This window comes from Erpetoichthys calabaricus, chromosome 16 (genome assembly GCF_900747795.2).
Source record: "Erpetoichthys calabaricus chromosome 16, fErpCal1.3, whole genome shotgun sequence".
Taxonomy (NCBI): Eukaryota; Metazoa; Chordata; class Cladistia; order Polypteriformes; family Polypteridae; genus Erpetoichthys; species Erpetoichthys calabaricus.
The window spans coordinates 94455876-94478388 of record NC_041409.2 but is presented as its reverse complement, the minus strand read 5'-3'; the positions used below and the strand labels follow the sequence as shown (position 1 = coordinate 94478388).

The following is a 22513-nucleotide window of genomic DNA, read 5'->3' as shown; positions in this document are numbered from 1 at the left end:
CCCCCCCCCCCCCCACAGGCACCGGACGGGACACACACCAAGAGGGGGATTCAACAAGCCCATGGAACACAAAAAAAAGAACACAAAACCACCCCACAGACCCTACAAGCAAGGGACGGGACACACACAAAGAGGGGGATTCAACAAGACACAGGAACACAAAAAGAAAGAGGACGCTCGCGCGACAACAATCCTCAACCCACACACACATCCATAAGAAGTGACACCCAAAGCCACATATTCTAAAGTGAACGTCAACACCTTCACACTAGACAGCATGGGTGTCAGCATAGGTGGATCTCCTTACAATAAAGCACTATTAATCGTTCAACTGCAGAAAAGGAAACATATTAACAGTGACTGCGATCCTCCTTATTACTTATCCATATTTCGCATGCTGAGAAAGAAACAAGTCATGAATACACGGTCACGGGTACAAAACGAAAAGGAAATGATAACAGGAACAAACACACGAACACGAAAGAAACAACAAAATAGACGGCTATGCAGCATAGGTGGATCTCATTACAATAAGGCACTATTAACCATTCAACCGCAGAAAAGGCTCCATATTAACAGTGAGTGCAATACTCCTTATTACTTATCCATATTTCTAAAAGAAAAATGTCTCGACTCCAAAAACGCAAAGCTCAACTAAAGCTTCTAACTAACGATGTACCTAAAAGTAAAAACTTTATGAACTGCATTAAATCCTACAATAGTTCATTTGCTTTTGCATATACCGGAGTAAATATCAGGCCACCAAAAGGCAATGGCCCATACTGCTTTCGCATATGTGCACAAATACTGCATCGCATTGGAACAGTGCACCCTGAAACAAATCAACAACGCAAATATGCACAAATCTACATCCTAGATCCACATTACGCAAACTATCAATCAAAGTGCTGCATCGCAACAGGCACGGATTCAAAACGAAACACCTCCCGTCTCCGACATACGTTAACGGCAGGGAAGGCTACAACGGGCTTCTCACACAGCACAGGCAAATCGATTACAGCTCCAAAACAACACGTCCCAAATACTACACATGCAACAACGCGCCTCTCAAACGGCACAAGCAAAACATACACCAGGAAAATTCATTCGGATTAATGAATATCATTTGCAATCATTGTCATTCAGTTCACTTCCCTGAAGAAACAACTGGCAATACAAGTTATACATTTACACGTTGTTGTCAAAAGGGTCAAATTAGACTGCCTTCTTTACATTCATATACTGAATATCTACAGAAGCTTATAACTGACGATGTACATGAAAGTTAAATCTTTATCAACTACATTAGATCCTACAAATCGGTATCCACTATGAACATTAACGGTGGCACTGCACGTGACATCCGTCTTGAAAAAATGTTGTTTATTGATGAATGTTCAAAGGCATGAAGTCACTTACTCAACACCATTCATAAACTTCTACAAACGTTTATGAATAATAATATTCGATTTGGAGGAAAGGTACTTTTATGAGGAGGAGATTTTAGACAGTGATTAGCTATTCTTCCAGATGCCATGCACTCAGCTATTGTTCAGTGCACCTTAAAATACGCAGACAATTGGCATTACTTTCAAAAGATACAGTTAGTAAAAAAGATACGATGTCCAGAACCAAATCATAACGATTGCTTATTACAACTGAGAGATGGTACACTCACCAATACAGATGGACTTCAGCCACATATTATTACAATTCCTCAAGCCTTTATCTGCGACGACTTAGTTACAGAGACATTTGGAACAGCAATCTCATTAGACCAAATGCCCCTTTTAACACAACGCACTATATTATGTCCAAAAAATATTAATGTGGAAAACATAAATACCCAAGTCATTCCATTACTTCCTGGAGAGACACAACTCTTTCTAAGCTCTGACAAACTTGACTCTGATCACAACAATAACCATCTTAAATGACCTTACAAGTTCTGAGCTGGAATTACCTTTTACACTTAAACGGCGTGTACAAAGACATTTTCAAATAAACCTTTACACTGTGCCACACACTTTATTGTTTGCTTTCTATTTGCATCATCTACACCGTCACACTATTCTATATCTCATTCATACATCACGCTCTTTGTCATTCCCAAAGTTTTAGGTGTGAAAAAATGCTGTAAACAAAGAATGCTTTCAGAAATATAAATAATGATTGTTATCAATTTACAAAATGCAAAGTGAGCGAACAAAAGAAAAATCTAAATCAAATCAATATTTGGTGTTACTTTCTTTTGCCTTCAAACCAGCATCAATTCTTATAGGTCCACTTGCACAAAGTCAGGGATTTTGTAGGATTCTAGTCAGGTGTCTGATCAGCCAATGATACCAAACAGGTGCTAGTGATCATCAATGTCACACGTAGGTTGAAACACAGTCATTAACTGAAACAGAAACAGCTGTGTAGGAGGCTTCAAACTGGGTGAGGAACAGCCAAACTCTGCTACTAAGGTGAGGTTGTGGAAGACAGTTTCATGTCATGGCAAGAGTGAGCACAGCAACAAGACACAAGGTAGTTCTACTGCATCAGCAAGGTCTCTCTCAGACAAAGATTTCAAAGCAGACTGGGGTTTCAATATGTGCTGTTCAAGCTCTTTTGAAGAAGCACAAAGAAACGGGCAACGTTGAGGATCGTAGACGCTGTGGTCGGCCAAGGAAACTTAGTGTAGCAGATGAAAAGACACATCAAGCTTATTACTCTTTGAAAATCGGAAGATATCCAGCAGTGCCGTCAGCTCAGAACTGGCAGAAACCAGTGGGACCCAGGTACACCCATCTACTGTCCGGAGAAGTCTGGCCAGAAGTGGTCTTCATGGAAGAGTTGCAGCCAAAAAGCCATACCTGCGACGTGGAAACAAGGCCAAGCGACTCAAGTATACACTAAAACATAGGGACTGGGGTGCAGAAAAATGGCAGCAGGTGCTCTGGACTGATGAGTCAAAATCTGAAATATGTGGCTATAGCAGAAGGCAGTTTGTTCGTTGAAGGGCTGGAGAGCGGTACAATAATAAGTGTCTGCAGGCAACAGTGAAGCATGGTGGAGGTTCCTTGAACGTTTGGGGCTGCATTTCTGCAAATGGAGTTGGAGATTTGGTCAGGATTAATGGTGTTCTCAATGTTGAGAAATACAGGCAGATACTTATCCATCATGCAATACCATCAGGGAGGCGTATGATTGGCCCCAAATTTATTCTGCAGCAGGACAACGACCTCAAACATACAGCCAAAGTCATTAAGAACTATCTTCAGCATAAAGAAGAACAAGAAGTCCTGGAAGTGATGGTATGGCCCCCACAGAGCCCTGATCTCAACCTCATCGAGTGTGTCTGGGATTACATGAAGAGACAGGAGGATGTGAGGAAGCCTACATCCACAGAAGATCTGGGGTTAGTTCTCCAAGATGTTTGGAACAACCTACCAGCCGAGTTCCTTCAAAAACTGTGTGCAAGTGTACCTAGAAGAACTGATGCTGTTTTGAAGGCAAAGAGTGGTCACACCAAATATTGATTTGATTTAGATTTCTCTTTTGTTCATTCACTGCATTTTGTTGATTGATGAAAATAAATGATTAAAACTTCCATTTGGAAAGCATTCTTTGTTTACAGCATTTTTTTCACACCTGCCTAAAACTTTTGCACAGTACTCAATATATATAAATAAATATAGGAGTGGTCGAGGGAATAAGGGTCAACAAAAACAGGAGTAGTTTGGGGTGCCAGCATGACCCTCCCTGTTTAGTAACAAGTCCGAAGCAGAAACAATGCTCGATGACGTGAAAACTATAAAACAAGTGGCACGTAGCCAAGTGGCCTCTTTAAGCTCGGCTATGCCATTGAATTATTCTTTAGGCTTGGAGCTCCTCTCTCTGGAATGTCTCCGTGGTCAATGACGCCTCCTTCTGGGCGATTCTCCTTTTTGAAGCTCCATTAGTGAAAGGGGCGTTGTCAGTTGCCCTTATTGTGCGGTTTCTCAAGGCTGTGGAGGAAGAAAATGATAAATCTGTTAGTGGCAGTGCGCCCTCTCGGCCCAGGGTGGTATTACATACCTGGGAAGAGCTTGGATGGTGATCCTCAGGTGTGTGTGTTTGCCCATAAGTGTTATGGTGCCCTGGCCAGGGATTGTTCCTGCATTGTCTTGTTCTCTTTGCTAGCTTGGGATAGGCTCCAGCCCTCTACTGACCACATGACCTTCTACCGGTCCCCATTGAGGTCCATTATATCATAAACTTGGTAGTATCCGTTTTCCATAAATGAGATTAAACATATTTATCTGCATTCTCTGCAAACAGCATAGTGCAAGTAACATATTCAAAAAGTGTATCATTTTTGGGAGGAGTATACATTTAATCTCCTCCAGCACTAATTGAACACTGTTCTGCGGTTAGCTACTCACAGGGATACTATTTGTTCATAATGCGTGTGTGACTTTTTAAATGGGTGTAGAGCTGCAGACATCACTAGCTGACCTCAATAAGATTTTCACAGTAAGTTAGTTTTTTTCCTTTCTTATGTCTTTTATCTTTTCAGTCTGTGGTCATGCAATTTCAAATCTGAAGACTACAAAGTTCTGTCATCAGCGATCTGTGCAAGTGGTTCACGTGTGACTGAGCTCCATCTGGATGGCAGTTCAGTGCAAAGTTCGGGAGTGCATGAGCTGTGTGAGGGGCTGACAAAGCCAAATAGTAAAGTACAGATTCTGGGGTGAGTAAATATTACCTTTTAAATTGTATATGTTTTGTTATTTGTGTATTTTATATAAAAATGTTTGCGGAAGTTAGTGCTGAAAACACTCAGTGTTACATAGTTTAACAAAAATGATCTTCATTGAACCTTTCCTATGAGGTCATTGAAAAAGTCAGGGTGGTATGTATGGAAAAAAATATTTAGATTAGCACAGCTGATGAAACAAGAATAAAAACCTTTTGGTCACAGTTGTGAAAGATGCATTGGAAGAATGAACAAGGTCAAGATAAGTAGTGAATGGTATACCAGTTGATCTGTTATACTGGATTTAAATTCTTCCTTAACTAGTATGGATTTTGAGTAAATGTTGTCAATGAGTTGATGCTAGGTGGCACTGTTGCCCCTTTTTCCCCAACAGACCGACGCAGGACACACATTAAAATACCAAGAAGTTATTTTAATTCCTTTTTAAATAGTGCCTTTCAAGCACCACAGCCAACCAATAAACAGGCAAGACAACACCAATCACAATACTAATAAATGTCTCCTCCACACCTCCCAGCAAGCTCTGTCCTACTCCTCCCGAATCCGGCTCGCTTGCTGGGTTCACAGCAGTCGTTTATATAGTCCTTGACCCGGAAGTGCTTCTGTCCTTCCTCCCACGTGCCTTGCTAGCACTTCCAGGTCAGATGGAGAACTGGCTTTTTCTTCAGCCCGGAAGTACTTCAGAGCTTCTATCCTTGTGACTTGTGAGTACTTCCGGGCTATGGATGAGGCATGGCTCCTCCGGTCCTTTCATAGCTCCTACTGGCGGCACCCACGGTACCCAACAGGGCTGAGAAACCAAACTCCAAGTCCCAGGATGCCCTGTGGGAATCTGGGGCACCGCTACACTCCAGGTTAGCTGCCATCTAGCGTTTTGGGGGAGGCGGTGTCCAAAAGTAGCTGCCTCCCCCCATTCTTCCATCCTCGGGGCATCCCGGCCGTCTATCATAATGTTTTACAGATATGCCAAAAATCAGTGAAAGTCTTGAAAATGATGTATTACATTACATATACATGTACTTACTTAGCTGACTCTTTCATCCAAGGTGACTTACAACATGTGTGATAAAATGGGTTTACCATTTCTTTTGGTTTTCCAGTTGGAGCACAGGCAGGTCAAGTGACTCGCTCTTGATAGCAGGGTTTAAACCCACAACCTCAAGGCTTGAAGTCCATGCCTTAACCACTTCACTACACTGCCTGCCTATTATTGTGAAGTTTGTGAGACTTCCTGGGAATGTTTATTGGGTGGTTCTTCTCTCGCCCCTGAAGACTAACATATACACAACATACACCGAGATCCTATCTAGACAATGTCCCGAATGGTGCTAGTTAGTCTGCAGTGTTCCCCAATGGAATATATTTAGAGGTTCTAGTCCAACAAAGTCTTGAATGGTACAATTTGCCAGTCACTCCGAAATATTCTGCATAAGATTCTCTACATAGGAATTCAGTCTCACCAGCTCTAACAAACATCAGGTGTCATAACAATACACATAGAAGTGCAACTCTTTCAGCTATACAGTAAGTTACTTACAAACCAATCTATGTGTCACTTTTACCGCAGCTGTTCTAATTATTGAGGATCAACCTCCGTAGCCTTCATAAACCCTGTGAATAAGAAAGTAGCAACTTAAGTCACACTTGGTACCCTTATTGTTTCAGTCACTCTAGATAAAGGACCAAGTATAGAAAACATAAAAGCAATATATTTATCAATGCCAAATAGAACAAACTATAATGAAAAATAAAACGGTTAGCATGTCTGGATATAAACAGTTTTAGAAAAGCTAACTGAAAATCAGAAGTGTCAGAGGCGGCTTTTTGTTTAGTGATAGGTGTTATTCATAGGTTACATTTTCTGACGTCCGAATCAGAAGGTATCGCATCTCTTGATCTCTTCCTATGTTGCCTTTCTGTTGTTTTCTTCTTCATTTTGCTGAATCCGACAAGCCTTACTTATGTTAAAATTTGCAAGTGGGGTTTCGGGACATGAGATATTGAACACGTTTGATTGACTGATAACGTTTGACTCTGATCAAAATGTTTGATCTTTTAGACACCTCCGCACTCCTTCCTTTCTCAAGCTGTAAACTAATTCTGTAATTCCTAGCCCTATGGTGTCCATCTTTTCCCAGGATATAAATTAATTAAAACTGATTCTGTGGCATCTGTATATTTCCTATTCCCAGGTCATAAACTAATTGGAAAAGAAAGTGACTGGAACAAAATGTATAAATTACTAGTACAATACAAAAAGATGCCTGCAATGCCTGTAAACTCATTGCGTTTTGGTTCATTTGAACAAAATTTGTTAAAATTGAATGCAGTCTGCAGTTCAAAAGTTGAAAATCTTCCACACTAGGACACATGTAGAAGGTAGAAGGTTTATGTAAAAGGAAATGGGGAAAAATGTGATTTAGTGTCGGTGTCTTACAAGTCCATACACAAAGACATTAACTGTATGTAAATTGTGCAATAAGGGAGCTGTCTTTCTTAAAAATACTACCCAGAGTGCCATGTGGTTAAACCGGATTGGTGAGTTAATGAAAACAGAAAGGGTGGACAGGGTTTTTTGTTTCCTCTGAGGTGGAGCCCTTACCCCGACTCCACCTCTCACTTCCAGACCAGACAGACAGACGCAGACGCACACACACACACTCTTCCACACATAGACGTTTATATATAAGACAAAAAGAAAATGTTCTCCTGTGACCTTGTCTGAACATCAGCAAATTGCATGAGTGGCGTAATGCAGGTATTTATCATCATTTGCTCATTTTTACAGGTTGTGGTCATGTAATCTCCGGTCTGACTGTTGTAAGGATCTCTCCTTGGCCCTTAATGCCAAATGCTCAAGCTTGACTAAGTTGGTGCTGGTGGGCAATGCACTGGGAGACTCGGGTGTACATCATCTGTGTGACGGTCTGAGAAGTACTAACTGTAAATTGCAGCACCTGTGGTAAGTACGGACACAAGAAATTTGTTATGACTGTCAAAACCTTTTATATAAAACACAGTGGTAACACTTCACTTACTGAAAAATTGCATTTTTTTCTCCTCTACTGTTGTGTAATAAGACCTTAACAAAAATTTATTTTGGTTTTAGTAACAGTTACAGCAGTAGTAAAGTGGTTATTCACCTTCATGCTGTGTGGCGTATTAAGAGCCTTTGATACTCTGGTAAAATTTGTAAATTACGCGGAAACTGCAATGGATAGAAACTGACACAAAACACCACATTTGCAATGGCTTATGGGTAGTTTGAGCACACACAGTGCAGCTCACTGCCCTTAGCCTAATTGAAGTCAAGTGTAGTGAAGAATTAAGTTGATTCAGGATTAAATTACAACCACTACACACATCCAGTCAGATTTTGGACATCTTCATCCATCTCTGTTTATGAATTTCTTCCAAATATACAGAAATGTGAAGGAATGGTCTAAAATAAATAATAAACATAAATTAGCTATCAAAGTTTCTTTCTCTTCAAGGTGTCACTGTTAACAATAATTATTAAGAGTAATTTATTTATCCACTAGATGGCGCACTACACTCAGGATAATATCAATATCAGGAAATTGCTAGAATGTTTAAACTATAAAGTATTTGCTCAACTTAAGTAAATTATTCTTAATATACAGTATATACATATTATACATCAGGAAACTGTAATTCTATAACAAACAATATGTGTGGAACTGCAAATAGCGTCTGTTCAGCTAAGCTTTAGCTTCCTCAAAACGTCTATTTTTGAAACTGTACTGAAATATTATATATATCCAAATTACGAACTTAAACACATAAACAATATACTTTAAGGACAAACAATTAAATTCCACTTACTTTATATATAATTACGCAAACTTTCACATTTAAGAAACGAAGCTCCTACTCTACTGTTAAGATGCCACCAAAATAATCTATAAGGTTCAAAGTGAAGCACTCTGATTGGCCAAGTTCCAACTCCACACAGGCCAATCACAATGACTAATAAATTTAAGGTGGGCGACATCTTAATTAAAGGGAAACCACACATCAATGCCATATTGCCTTTTTAACACTATGATTAAATGAACATGGATGCTCCACTGAAGGCCTGAATCATTATTGAACAATATGCCATATTGCGATTTCTTTGAGCAGAGGTAGTGAAATCTGCTGAAATTCACCAAAGGACGTTGGCTTGTGGGTAACCATCTTGTGCAAAATTTACCCCCAAATCATTATGCACCATGGTGTGCACAGATCCATAGCTGACGTCCAAATGTGCAGCAACAGTGGACAATATTATTACTCCATATTAAAGCCTGTGTGTTATGAATGGAATGTCAATAAAGTGTGTGTGTGTAAAGGCAGGAATCCCTATACTTTTGACAACATAATGTATGATATAGATCGCTATTTAATTTTTTAAACTTCTGTATAACAGTAATCATATAGTGAGTAATTTTCTATGAATTCATTGGACAATCCTTAGTTAAAAGGCTGTATGAGGCTTTTCTGTCCCACTTATAACCTACATAAACACAGACTCCACTTCAGCCCCTTGATTTATTCAAATGATTTCACTCCTTGGGTATGTATTATTACACCTCAACCTAAATGTTATTAAGAGCAGTTCATAATTTAGAGTTAAAATGGATTTGGGATGCACAGTATTGTTCCAGGACTAACTATTGTTTTTGAATATTGTGTCAGTGCAGTTGAGTCCTAGTTTTAAACTTTTTTTAAGACAATGATTTGGCTCATTTTTGCAGATAGTCATTTATTTATTGAGCTGAAATGCAAAATTGTTGAAATTGTGTTGGCTGATATTTGGGTAGTTTTTTCTTCTCAATAATGACAGCATTTTGCACAAAGTAACGGACCTGATAAAGTCACTTTTTTTTTGGTTCTCTCTCATCTCTGCAGTCTGAGCTCCTGTAGTCTCACCTTCAAATCCTGCCAGTCTCTCTCATCAGTTCTTTCTGTAGCACATTCAAGTCTATTAGAACTGGAGTTAAGTGGAAATGGGATTGCGGATGCAGGAGTGCGTGCTCTGTGTAAGGGGTTGAAAAGTCCAAACTGTAAATTGCAGAAGCTGAAGTAAGTAAATGCTGCATGACGTGTATCTATTTACTTTTACATTAATTAGGTCTCTGTGCATTTAATTGGAAAAACAACCTGAATAGTAAACTGCATGTCCAGATCTCATTCTCTCAGGTAAAATCTGGCTAAGGACTGACATGTACTGATGAGAAACCAGGCCACACTGGCCCATGGGTGAAATCTCTGCCTAAAAAGGGGATCGGGATAGATATGGACTGGAGACATTCAGATACTGAAATATAGGAATGGGATTGTAAAATTGTGATTGACAGTTTAGAGCAATTGACGATTAAGTAATGGACTGAATAGGAGAATGACAGTGGCATAATTCTGGTCATACTTTGCCCAATAATCTCAACGTTTGAACAATGGCGGTTTCTGAATTTTCCCCTATTAAGACCTGAACTGAACAATTTTGTAACTTCTTGTAGTAAATAGCTTGAAAAACATGAACTTATTTTTCCTGTGCAGTACTGGAGAAAAACTGAACTACTTTATTACTCAGATGTTGTGTGGCCGGGTACAGGAATGACTGCTCACACAGAGGTTAAAGTTAGGATGCCAGTTGGGTTGTCCCCATTAATTAACCGAATCATCCAACCAAAGAGCTCCTTTTACCAATTATTCTTCTTGCCCTTAGGCTTAATGTAAAGCAAAAACATTCTTCTGTAGCCGTAGATATAGGGTCTATCAGACGTAAGCTGTGTAGCCACAGATATAGGCTCTATCAGACGGGAGCTCTGTAGCCACTGATATAGGGTCTATCAGACAGGAGCTCTGTAGCCACAGATGTAGGGTCTATCAGACAGGAGCTCTGTAGCCACAGATGTAGGGTCTATCAGACAGGAGCTCTGTAGCCACAGATGTAGGGTCTATCAGACAGGAGCTCTGTAGCCACAGATGTAGGGTCTATCAGACAGGAGCTCTGTAGCCACAGATGTAGGGTCTATCAGACAGGAGCTCTGTAGCCACAGATGTAGGGTCTATCAGACAGGAGCTCTGTAGCCACAGATGTAGGGTCTATCAGACAGGAGCTCTGTAGCCACAGATGTAGGGTCTATCAGACAGGAGCTCTGTAGCCACAGATGTAGGGTCTATCAGACAGGAGCTCTGTAGCCACAGATGTAGGGTCTATCAGACAGGAGCTCTGTAGCCACAGATGTAGGGTCTATCAGACAGGAGCTCTGTAGCCACAGATGTAGGGTCTATCAGACAGGAGCTCTGTAGCCACAGATGTAGGGTCTATCAGACAGGAGCTCTGTAGCCACAGATGTAGGGTCTATCAGACAGGAGCTCTGTAGCCACAGATGTAGGGTCTATCAGACAGGAGCTCTGTAGCCACAGATGTAGGGTCTATCAGACAGGAGCTCTGTAGCCACAGATGTAGGGTCTATCAGACAGGAGCTCTGTAGCCACAGATGTAGGGTCTATCAGACAGGAGCTGTGTAGCCACAGATGTAGGGTCTATCAGACAGGAGCTGTGTAGCCACAGATATAGGGTCTATCAGACAGGAGCTGTGTAGCCACTGATATAGGGTCTATGAAACAGGAGCTCTGTAGCTGCAGATATAGGGTCTATCAGACAGGAGGTCTGTAGCCACAGATATAGGCTCTATCAGACAGGAGGTCTGTAGCCACAGATATAGGCTCTATCAGACAGGAGCTCTGTAGCCACAGATATAGGCTCTATCAGACAGGAGCTCCATCCGGCGGGTCACTCTTGTCACAAAAGATGCCTCCTTCTAGTAAGCTGGGTTTCTTATAGCTGGTGACCTGGAATGGGCGAGGCTGAGTGCCCTCACTGGGTAGTTTCTCGGTACTGTGAGGACAGAAGGACAAGAGAATGTTAGCGACGGCGTCCACTCTTGTCCCGGCGGATTATTACATACCTTGATTGAGCCCGTAAAGAGACCCTCCGACCTGCATGCGTGACATATGCTTTGAAAAATTATTAGATTTTAAATCTTAGTAGTGCTGTTTAAGTAAAGGTTGCTATACGTAAAATCAGAAATAAGCAAATATCAACTATGTAAAGACAAGAATATTTTAATCATATGTTTAATGGGTTATTAGGTATGACAAAAAAGAATTATTTCAAGTATTAAACCATCTGAGAAAAGAAATTCCAGTGTGGAACAAAAATTGAAGTAAGAGGGAGGAGGATCTGGGAATTTTGTGCAGTTTTTTTCTTACATAAAATTGAATGAAATTTGTAAAATGAGAAGATCATCATGAAGATAGAGAGGAAAGTCTGAATCTCTGTCATCCTTACTGGATCAATGGGAGAATATACAGTTTATTATTACTTGTGTATTGCATATCACGTTTTATCTTTGTGTTTTATTTTGTATTTTAATATGCTAAAAGCTTTTAATATTAATTGAGGTTTAGATGTCATATTTTTCTGGTCTCGAAGGTACAGATGGAGGGATGTCACCTTAAGGGTTTCATTGCAGGGCTAGGAATGTTAAATACAGGTCTGTCAGATGATGGCCTGCAGCAAGGTAACCCAAACTTGTTAAAATCCCGACACCAGGACCAGGAATCTCACTTGGGACATTTGTTGTATCGAGGCCCGCTTCTAGAGCTTTTACAATTTCTGTGTTTCTCTCTGTTATGTCCTCTACAGCCTGACCTCATGTCATCTTACCTCCAGTTGTTGTGAGTCTCTGTCCTTGGCTATCAGCACACAACACTCGTGCCTTAAAGAATTGCAGCTATGGGACAATGCACTCGAGGATTTAGGTGTGAATATTTTGTGTGATGGCCTAAAAAACAGCAAGTTGGAAAACTTATGGTGAGTAAAGTGTATGTGAAGTTTTTATTACTCTAATGAATGAAGATTACAAGGACATGTTAAAAATGGGAACGGCGCCAAAGAGGTCTTTATCAAGTCCATAAACTTCAGTTTTTGACTTTGGCCAATTTATACACAAGATAATTTATAATAATACTACTTAATATCTATAAATTTGGTAAAATATTTTATTGAAGGTAACTTCCACAGGACTTTTGATCTCCCAGTTTCGACCTTCCCTAGTTTATATTACCAACTCCAATCTCGTAATTCCATTCTCATTTTCAACAGCTGATGTTTAGTGCAGTCAATACAGTGAAAGAGTTTGCACATAATCATGGATTAAAGAGTAGACTGACCTTGCCTTGAAAAGGACCAAGCCACCATCACTCCTGTAGGTGAACTGGGTATACAAGGCACATGGACTGACTTTACATTCTTGTTTATCATGACACCGGCGAGTGACATGCAAGTAAGAATTTCACCACACCCCGTACATGTGACAGTACCACAACTACTACTGGATGAAGGGTGGTGCAGCTAACAACATCACATGGATTCCTTGCTTTCTGGTCTTCCTTCTCCTGCTGTTGCCAGATGTCTATGCTTAAATCCTAACCAAAGGTACACTTCCGTACACTGAAATTTAAATTTGATTGGTTTTGCTTGGCTCGCTATTTTGTAGCTTTGCTTCTAACATAAATAAGCGAATATCACACAGGCGATCTCCCAGGTACCACTGCCCTTTTTTTGATCTGTTGTGATTTCAACGTTGACCTCATCTTGCTTTCCCTCATGACAATCTGGCTAGTTGTGCTGCATTTACTGCCACTGAAGCTTCTGCCAAATGCAACCCAACCATCAATTTTTTTTTGTTGTTTTCTCAGACTCTTTGGGATTACATCTTGTAGGCCTCTTAGCCAGAACTAACTAACATATTTATATGTTCTTTTGAGCATGCTGGGTTGTGAATTGCTTCATTAACTCTGAAAACATAGCCATATTTTTTGAATTGTGGAAGCACCTGTGCTTTTTTCATATTGTTTACCATTCAGACCAGTTCTTGCATGCAATACAATGCAATACAGTCCTGGTGCTTCCTGTCTTGCTATATGGTTGCGAGACATGGACGCTATCCAGTGACCTGAGATGAAGACTGGACTCCTTTGGTACTGTGTCTCTTCGGAGAATTCAGTACATTACAATTACAATACAGTTTATTTTTGTATAGTCCAAAATCACACAAGAAGTGCCGCATTGGTCTTTAACAGGCTCTGCCTCTTGACAGCCCCCCAGCCTTGGCTCTCTAAGAACAAGGAAAAACTCCCACAAAAACCCTTATAGGGAAAACAATAATGGAAGAAACCTTGGGAAAGGCAGTTCAGAGAGACCCCAATCCAGGTAGGTTGGGCATGCAGTGGGTGTCAAAAAGAAGGAGGTCAATACAATACAATACACAGAACAGAATGCAGTATAATAGTGCAATAGAAATATTACAAGTACAAAGCAGAATTCAACAGTAGATGATATCACATAATGCGATTTGGATTTGTTCAGAGTCTGGAGACCTTGACCATCCAGCTGCCTCTCCCTATTGGCCATTCCACAGCTGAGTCAGCACTGGGCCAGCCAATCCGATGAAACAACACCTCTACCTGATGATTCCTGCGATCCTCCATCAGGGATGACTTTACCTTAGGCAGGCAAAACAACTTGGCAGGTGGGCAGTGGCACCAAGTGCCACATTTGAGTACAGAGAGAGAAACAGAATAAGTGAGGGTTAGTAATAAATTGTAAATATCATATTACTTATGTTTTAGTGCTAATGACTCAACAACAGAGATGCAGTCTGCACAGTTAATCAGCAGCTCTAGTCAGGGTGTGCCTAACAGAAGTAGTGAGTCTTCAGCCAGGATTTGAAAGCTGAGACTGAAGGGGCACCTCTTATAGTAGCAGGCAGACCAGTCCACGGTTTAGGGGCCCTGTAACTAAAAGCTCGACCTCCCCCTGTTATTTTATTAATTCTTGGAATCATAAGCAGACCGTCATTTTGAGATCTTAATGTGCGCTTTGGTTTGTAAGTCATGATAAGCTCAGATAAGTAAGCTGGACCTTGGCCATTTAAGGCTTTATATGTTAAAAGGAGGATTTTGAAATCTGCCCTAAACTTAACCGGGAGCCAGTGTGAGGATTTAAGAACTGGAGTTATGTGTTCATATTTTCTTGTTCTTGTAATAATTCTTTCAGCAGCATTTTGGATTAACTGGAGGCTGTACGAATAACGACTTGAACATCCAATAAACACTAAATTGCAGTAGTCAATCCTACTAGAAATAAATGCATGAATTAATTTCTCAGAATCCTGCTTATTTAGAAAACACCTTCGTTTCCCAACATTTTTAAGATATCTGCACATAAGAAATATTCTCTAAATTAATATTCCTTCATTAAGAGTGGTCATGTTAAATATTACTGTTTTGTTGTTGTCCTTAAATCCGAAGACTTTAATTACAGCACACTGTGTCTCCAAGCCACCCAAAAAAAGCATTTGAACAATTGAGCCAATATAAAATAATAAGAATTTGTACCAGATAAATTGACAGGAATTCCTGGATGTCATTCACCTTAATTAATACGAAGTCATAGGTTTGCAGGGTTGTTATTGTTACGTGAGTACAACGAAATTTTTACTTGCATGTGCTAATCAACTTGCAACAAATCATCACTCTCTGGCACCATAGTTAACAAATACAACAATCTGACATCAAAACATCTGTCTTCCTTACCTGAAAAATCTCGGAACACGTTTGTCATAATCTAGTGGCTGTAAGTCACATACCAAAGATGCTAATGCATTGCATTACTTCTGTCCCCTCGATATTATCAATACTGGACCAATGTAGAGTGGCTAGTGAGCACAAGATGTACATCATCAAGATATTAGCTGACATCAGCATACCCAGAGAAATCCTAGGGATACTGTGAAAAACTCCACCTTGGCAAAGGTAGGACAAGAAATTCAACCCCAAAGGAAAGCTTTTATAATCGGGAATGACTAATCCTAGAGCTGAATATATTAATAGTTTTTAAATAATGAAGACTTGGAGGAGAAATTATTGACATGTTTCATGTTCTGAAAGGAACAATTCAAGATTGTTGACAGCGACTACTTTTATTTGTGTAATTTGTAAGAGCCCACATCCCTGCCAGTCCTTAGTCAGGCAATGTGGCATAGTGGTTAAGGCTTTGGATTTCAAACCCAGAGGTTATGGGTTCAAATAAGTCACTTGGGGAAAAAACAAAAGAAATGTAACCAATTGTATCATAAATGTTGTAAGTCACCTTCAATAAAGGCATTGGCGAAATGAGTAATGTAGTCACAGTGTCGCTCTATTATGCCTTGTACTTGGGCATGTTTGTACCGTGTCTCTTATGCAGGGCAAATTTTCCTATATAAACCAGAGGTTCCCAAATTCGGTCCTGGGGGACCCCCTGTGGTTGCAGGTTTTTGTTCCAACCAGATTCATAATCGTTGATGATAATCGCTAACAACTGATTTCATTTAATTAGCTTGGCTTTTTTACTCTTCTCTTATTCTGCATTCAGAAAAACACAATAGTATGGTTTTTACATTTATAAGACATTTAGAAATATTTCTATTTTTTTTTAAAGCTATAAATGCCTAACTCTGTTTTGATGATTTCCTATTATTTTCTCCTTTTCCTGTGTAGTTTGCTCCCTTCATTTATTCCTAATATTGACCAGCATTACAGTCACCGGGATGATGAAAGCTGCAAACTTCAGTGTCAGACCCACTAATTAGTAAATAATCAATTAAATAACCAGAACACCTGGAAAAGCAGAATGAAAATTAGGTTGTAAATACTGTTAACAATGAAAAAAAACCCGACATATTCTCCATATAACTGCTTAGTACATTTTAATAAAAATCTGCCAAACTTTGTAATTTGTACGTTGACGCCAAAACCCAGAAACTGGGAAATAATAACTCACTTAATTAGGCTGATTCCAATGAAAAACGGAAGTTGGTTGGAACAAAAACCTGCAGCCACATGGGGTCCCCAGGACCGAGTTTGGGAACCACTGATATAAACTATACAAACTTATTTGAGGTGACTCAAACTAAAACATGGCACAGTGATTTTATCCTCGCCTCCTGCTCTCATCTCTGTAGGCTGAGGTCTTGTAGCCTCACATCTACTTGCTGTTCGGCTCTCTCGTCCGTTCTCAGTCAAGAAAGCTCACAGCTGACTGAACTGGAGCTGTCGTCCAATCAACTGGGAGATACAGGGGTGGACCTGTTAAGTGAGGGCCTGAAGAACCCAAACTGCAAGTTAAAGAAGTTGTGGTGAGTAAACACTGCGTTAAGTGTGTTTGTCGGTAGGGCAGAGGTGTAATTACAGAAAAAAAATTTTTTATAATAAGTGTAATTTTTTTAAAAGAACAAAACACAAACAGTAACATGCAATTTAGTTAGATATACGCTCACTTAAGCAATGCATCCATTTTGCTCCACAAAAAATAACGTTAACATCCAATAACTTTTTTCAAAGAGCTACAAAAATATGAGGCCATTGTAATTCCTTATATATATTAAAACAACATGAAACTTCAACATTTGCAGTAACTTCAATGAATTTTTGCTACATTATTAAAACAAATTCTTCAATCATTCTAGAACCAAGTAAGTGTTATTTGTTTCAGTGTCTGATAATATAAAACATCAGTGTCCCACTGAGTTATGAAAGACGAGTTACGATTCTTTTGATTATGTAGGATGTGCTTTCGTTCCGGCAATGTACTATAAAACCACAATAAATTTTCCCTTAGATAATGTGATCCCTTCTGGTGTAACACCATCAATTGCTGTTAGGGATTTAGGAAATGAGTTTAGACGCATAGAGATATATGCAGAAATTTTAAGCCAGAATTGTCTGTTTGGACTGCACTCCAAAACATAAGAGCTAGAGAGGCCTGTGTAAACTGGGACTACGTTAACATGTCAATGTGTTTTAATAGCTCAAAAATCTCTCTTATTTACAGGCTAGGTGAAAATGAAGTCAGCGAAGCTCAGAAAATAATCCTGGAATCCCTGAGGGAGGAAATGGACCAATCTGGACGACACACCTGCATCTATAAATGAGCACACCGCTAATGATTTTTGAAACCTGCTGCTCTTATAAGCCTCATGTTGCCTCAGTCCATTTGTGTACGTCATCTTCTCAGAACCTGTTGATGTATAATTCGGCATTACCACATGAAACATCCCAGCATCCTCAAGTAAAGGATAAAGCGTAGCGTAAGCTTGAATTGTTTGTGAAAACAGAAGGCAGTTGCTTTTCCAAATTTCTCCCACTTGTTATAATCTTTTATCCTTGCAATGAAGGATCTGACTGAAGTGGGTTCAGAAAGTTGTTGGACATGACCTTCAGTTTGTAAGAGCTGCACAGAAAGAATACTGTAAATATGTGGGTTTCTTCACCTTATACAAGTATAAAGAGTATCGAAATAATGAATTTTTATTAAAATTGCCAATCCTCCAGACTGACAGAAGGTTCGGCAGCTTGGGTGAAGATGGTCCCCAGGTGTCTTCTGTTGTCAGTGTACCACACCAGACCCTCTGGGGAAAACATCCAGAGACTGATTTGGGGCACACTGGTGGGGTTGTTGTTGTGTTTTATTTAACGTGGAATTGCCAAAGAACTTCTCAGGAGGAGCTAAAAGTTGTTGTTGATGAAATTGAAACCTGAGGTTACCTTTGCTGCAGCCATGATTTTCACCTGGATACATGACGTAGAAAACCAAAGGGTCTGAAAGAGGTCAACACTCTTTGATAAGAAAATGACAACTCTTGGATAAAGTGGAAGCAGGAAGAGCAACAGAAGAGATAACGGTTGACAAACGAGGGGAGGCAATTCTGTCTGCTAAGCTAATCTGATTAGCTAACACCCGGCATTTAAGCAGATACTTTTTAAAGTTGCCAAGGTTCTAAAAGCTAGCGCAAGTCTTCCAGATCCTGATGCACTAAACACAACAGCTACTGTTCACCCAAGGAGCAAATCTTTACAATGGTGAGCCTGCAAGTCAGGAGATTTGTAAGTAAGTGGAAACACTGTGAGCTCCTGGACCTGCGTACTTTGTCTTTACGTGCTGTAGCTCTCTTCCCGGTGCGGAGGGTCGACGGTGGCAAGAGGTTTTGGAATCCATCATGGGAAATGTCCAAGACATGTTTATTTTGGAACTGGAGCCATGCAACTTCAGCACTTTAGTGGTGGACTTGATATGTTGGTGTTGGTTACTGGTGCCCTAAGCATTTCATACCCATGTGCCTTTTTGGTTTTTAGTAGGCCGCATGTAACACCTGTGCCATGGCTCCCCAGAGAATCAAGAGGAACAAGCACTTTTCATTTTATTGTAGAACAATTGTAAATACTGGATGATTGTATAAAGCAAAACAGTGCTCTGTCCTGAAGCACAACTCTGCCTTCCAATCAGCAGGTCAATTCATGCTTGTAATCAGAGTGGTCTTTAATTTTTTATTATTTCACTGATGTCTATCAAATCACCTTGGCCCACTAGTGGAATTGTAGCCTAAGAATTGACCCAGGTTAGAAAGTGGTAATCGTCCCAAGTTTAAAAAGGAGGGGAGAAAGTATAAATTTGAAATTCAGACAAAAAGATTAAAAATTTAGGAAATATTTGATGATCCAGATTGTTAGAACAAAAAAAAAAGAAAATCTGACAGTGGGGTCTGAGAAAATATTTAAGACCAAAGGGTCCTTTGTTCCTATTTTGTGACTTGCACCTTTCAGATGATTAAGTGACCTGTTTGCCTGTGTTTGTGGTTAACGTGCACCACTCGCTGCTCTAAAGAAAAAGGAAAGACATCAGAAGAGGTTAGGATACCACAAGTTCCATCTGTGTCATTGTGTCTTCAATGGAGTCTTCCATTGTGTCTCACTGCTGTGCTTTTGAAAGTGACGGGTATGTCTTGAGGTGGCCTGAGGAGGTAGGGCTTGTGTGACATTACAGATCCTCTGTTTGTTTGTGGGCAGAAGTGGAGAATACTTTGGTTGTGGTGCGGCCAAGGTTATTATAGTTGAAGAAAACTAAAATTAAAACTGAAACTGTTATTAAAAAAATATTTTCGTAAACTGAAATAAAATAACAAAACTGAAATGAAAAACTAAACGAAACTATTAAAGGAGCTGGAAAGACTAACTGAAATAAAATAATAATTTACTAAAAATATTTTTAGCTTTCGTTTTTGAATGAATATTCTTGCCGCTAGTCTTTAATCCTTGTAACCTTTTTAACTCTATAACAGAAACTCCTCCACCACGAGTCGCCCAGTGAACACACAGCGTTTGCGGTGCCAGAGCACACTGAATACAGGCGCGTAATGCGTGTGCAATAAAAAGCGATTTACGTGCCGCCTTTCTTCGCACTTGTTGCATATCAAGATGTAATTCAAAGGGGTGAAATCGGAATGTGCTGGTCAACAAAACCTTCACCATATGGACAGAAAAATCACGAGTGAGTAACATTTGAGTTTATTTCTCAGGTGCCTGCTTTTTGTTGACGGTAATTCTCCTGCCACTTCACACAGGAGAAATTGTTTTTATTTTCTCATATATGAAATATACTGCGGTGGGCTGGCGCCCTACCCGGGGTTTGTTCCTGCCTTGCACCCTGTGTTGGCTGGGATTGGCTCCAGCAGACCCCCGTGACCCTGTGTTAGGATATAGCATGTTGGACGATGACTGCCTGACTATATGAAATATAGAGAAAATATAGTAATCATGAAAAAAATGACCTTGAGATTTTGATGAATCTTGACGTTTTAGACCTCCCTGACTGAGAAAATTCAGTTTTTTGGAATTATGTCGATATGTGTGTGTAAACACAGTAACTCAGAAATGCAACAAAATAGATGAATGAAATTCGGCATGTGGTTGTTACACCAAAATTATTGATCTGTATTAACTTTTAGGCCAAATCCATCAACTGGAAGTGTTCCTTAACCTGAACAAATACTGGATTTTTATTTTATTTTTTTTTTTATTCATGCAGCTGCAGAGTCTGATTTATTTAACTTTACTTTAATAATAATTGTGCAACATATTATTAATTTGATTTCTTGTTGATGGTTCTTTAATGTTCATGATATAATAATTGTCTTGCAGTTTACACCTCAAATATCCATCCCCATATCTGAGTACATGAGAAAGTCGAGTGTAGCTAGGTGGGGTTTGCACACTGATTCAAGCCTAAGTCCCCTGTTCTTCCTAAGCCCCCATGATTTTCATGGTCACACCTGTCAGAATGCAGTAGAATCTATTTTCTGATTTTTTTATATCTTTTCAGGCCTTCAGGTGACAAAATTCTGTCTATAAATTGTATGTGCCTGAGATGGAATCAGAGATCAATATGGCTGGTCAAAAATAACAAAGCCCAGTATGGGAGTACAGCATTGACAACATTCATTATTGGCACATTGTCTTGGAGCAGGATATGTTGTGTGCTATAGACATTTTGAGTAAAAAAAAAAAAAAACCCTCAAACCGTTACATTCACCTAAATTTCATTACAAATTGTCCCATTCTGGGCAATAAAGGGAAAAGAAAAAAGTGCCAACAGTCAGCACAGATTTGTTCAGCACAAATGACGTAGAAAATGTTTTAAAAATTATAAAATTGTGTAAAATTATTCATATTCAGTATCTGGTTTTGATTATGCTTGTTTTTGTCAGACAAAAACAAAACCAGATAGTAAACCATGTAGTGTAGTAAGCTTTAATTATCACTAAACTCGTATTCAAATCCATTAAGTGTACATTTCTGTGTGATTGTGACACAAAACTAAACTCTGTTAGAACTCCATGCCATAATTACTAAAACTGAAACTAATAGATATAAAAATAAAATAGACATGTCTTTGTGAAATAAAAACTGAATTAAAACTAAAAATACACAATGAGTGAAAACTTAAACTAAACTGAATTTCCAAGTAAGGTCAGAAAAAATATAGAAATAAAAACTAAAATAAAAATGCAAAACTATAATAACCTTGGGTGCGATGGTCACTTTTTCTTCCCCCATGTACCCTTTCCAACAGGCCCTGCTTGCTTGTATAACTAATTCTGTTTATATATGCTTTGAAAAATAATGCCATGAATAGTTTTTATTAATCAATAAACTTCTAAGAATGTTCACTCAACTATTAAACAAAAATCAGTGAGCTCAGTATTTGGTGTGCCCACCCTTTGCCTTTTCTTTGGTCCACTGGCCTTGCCAGTTGTTCCACTGCAGACTTTGGTGGTCTCACTAGTAATCCCAGACTGTCTCGATGATGTTGAGATCAGTGCTCTGTGGTGGTCTACCGTCTGATGTTTCTCTAATTTCTGATTTTGGCTGAGTGTTTGGGGTCATTGTCCTACTGAAGACTGTTGAAGACACCTCTGTGATTGTTCTACGCCATGAATAAGAATCTGCCAATACTTCCCCACAGAGGGGGAGACGATACATTTTGGTGAAATCACCAAACTCTGTTTGTAGAACTGCAGCCCAAAACCTGTTGGGAACCTCCGCCACACTTCAGTGTTGCCTGCTGACATTATCAACGTGCTCTTCGGTTGACAAGGTGTGTTCTTCAAGAGCCAGAAATTTCCAAATTTTGACTTATCAGTCCAAAACACCTGCTGACATTTTTTTTTCTGCACCAGGGGTTTTTTGTGAGTCATTTGGCTTTATTTTCACCTTGGAGTGATAGCTTTTTGGTTGCGATTCTAGCATAAAAGACATCTTCTTGTGAAAGTTCTCCAGACCAGGGGTCACCAACTCAGGTCCTGGAGGACCACC

At 39.6% G+C, this 22513-nt stretch overlaps 1 protein-coding gene across 1 annotated transcript in view; it reads left to right on the top strand.

Annotated features, from left to right (window-relative positions):
• Window positions 1–21872, top strand: part of LOC114666523 (NACHT, LRR and PYD domains-containing protein 12-like) — a 67940-nt gene extending 46068 nt beyond the window's left edge. Inside the window, exons 4-9 of the mRNA XM_051919814.1 lie at window positions 4544–4717; window positions 7533–7706; window positions 9659–9832; window positions 12465–12632; window positions 16828–17001; window positions 17697–21872. Of these exons, the coding sequence (XP_051775774.1) occupies window positions 4544–4717; window positions 7533–7706; window positions 9659–9832; window positions 12465–12632; window positions 16828–17001; window positions 17697–17796 (964 nt within the window). The 3' untranslated portion in view covers window positions 17797–21872. The remainder of the gene's footprint in view (window positions 1–4543; window positions 4718–7532; window positions 7707–9658; window positions 9833–12464; window positions 12633–16827; window positions 17002–17696) is intronic.
• The last annotated feature ends 641 nt before the right edge of the window (window positions 21873–22513 follow it).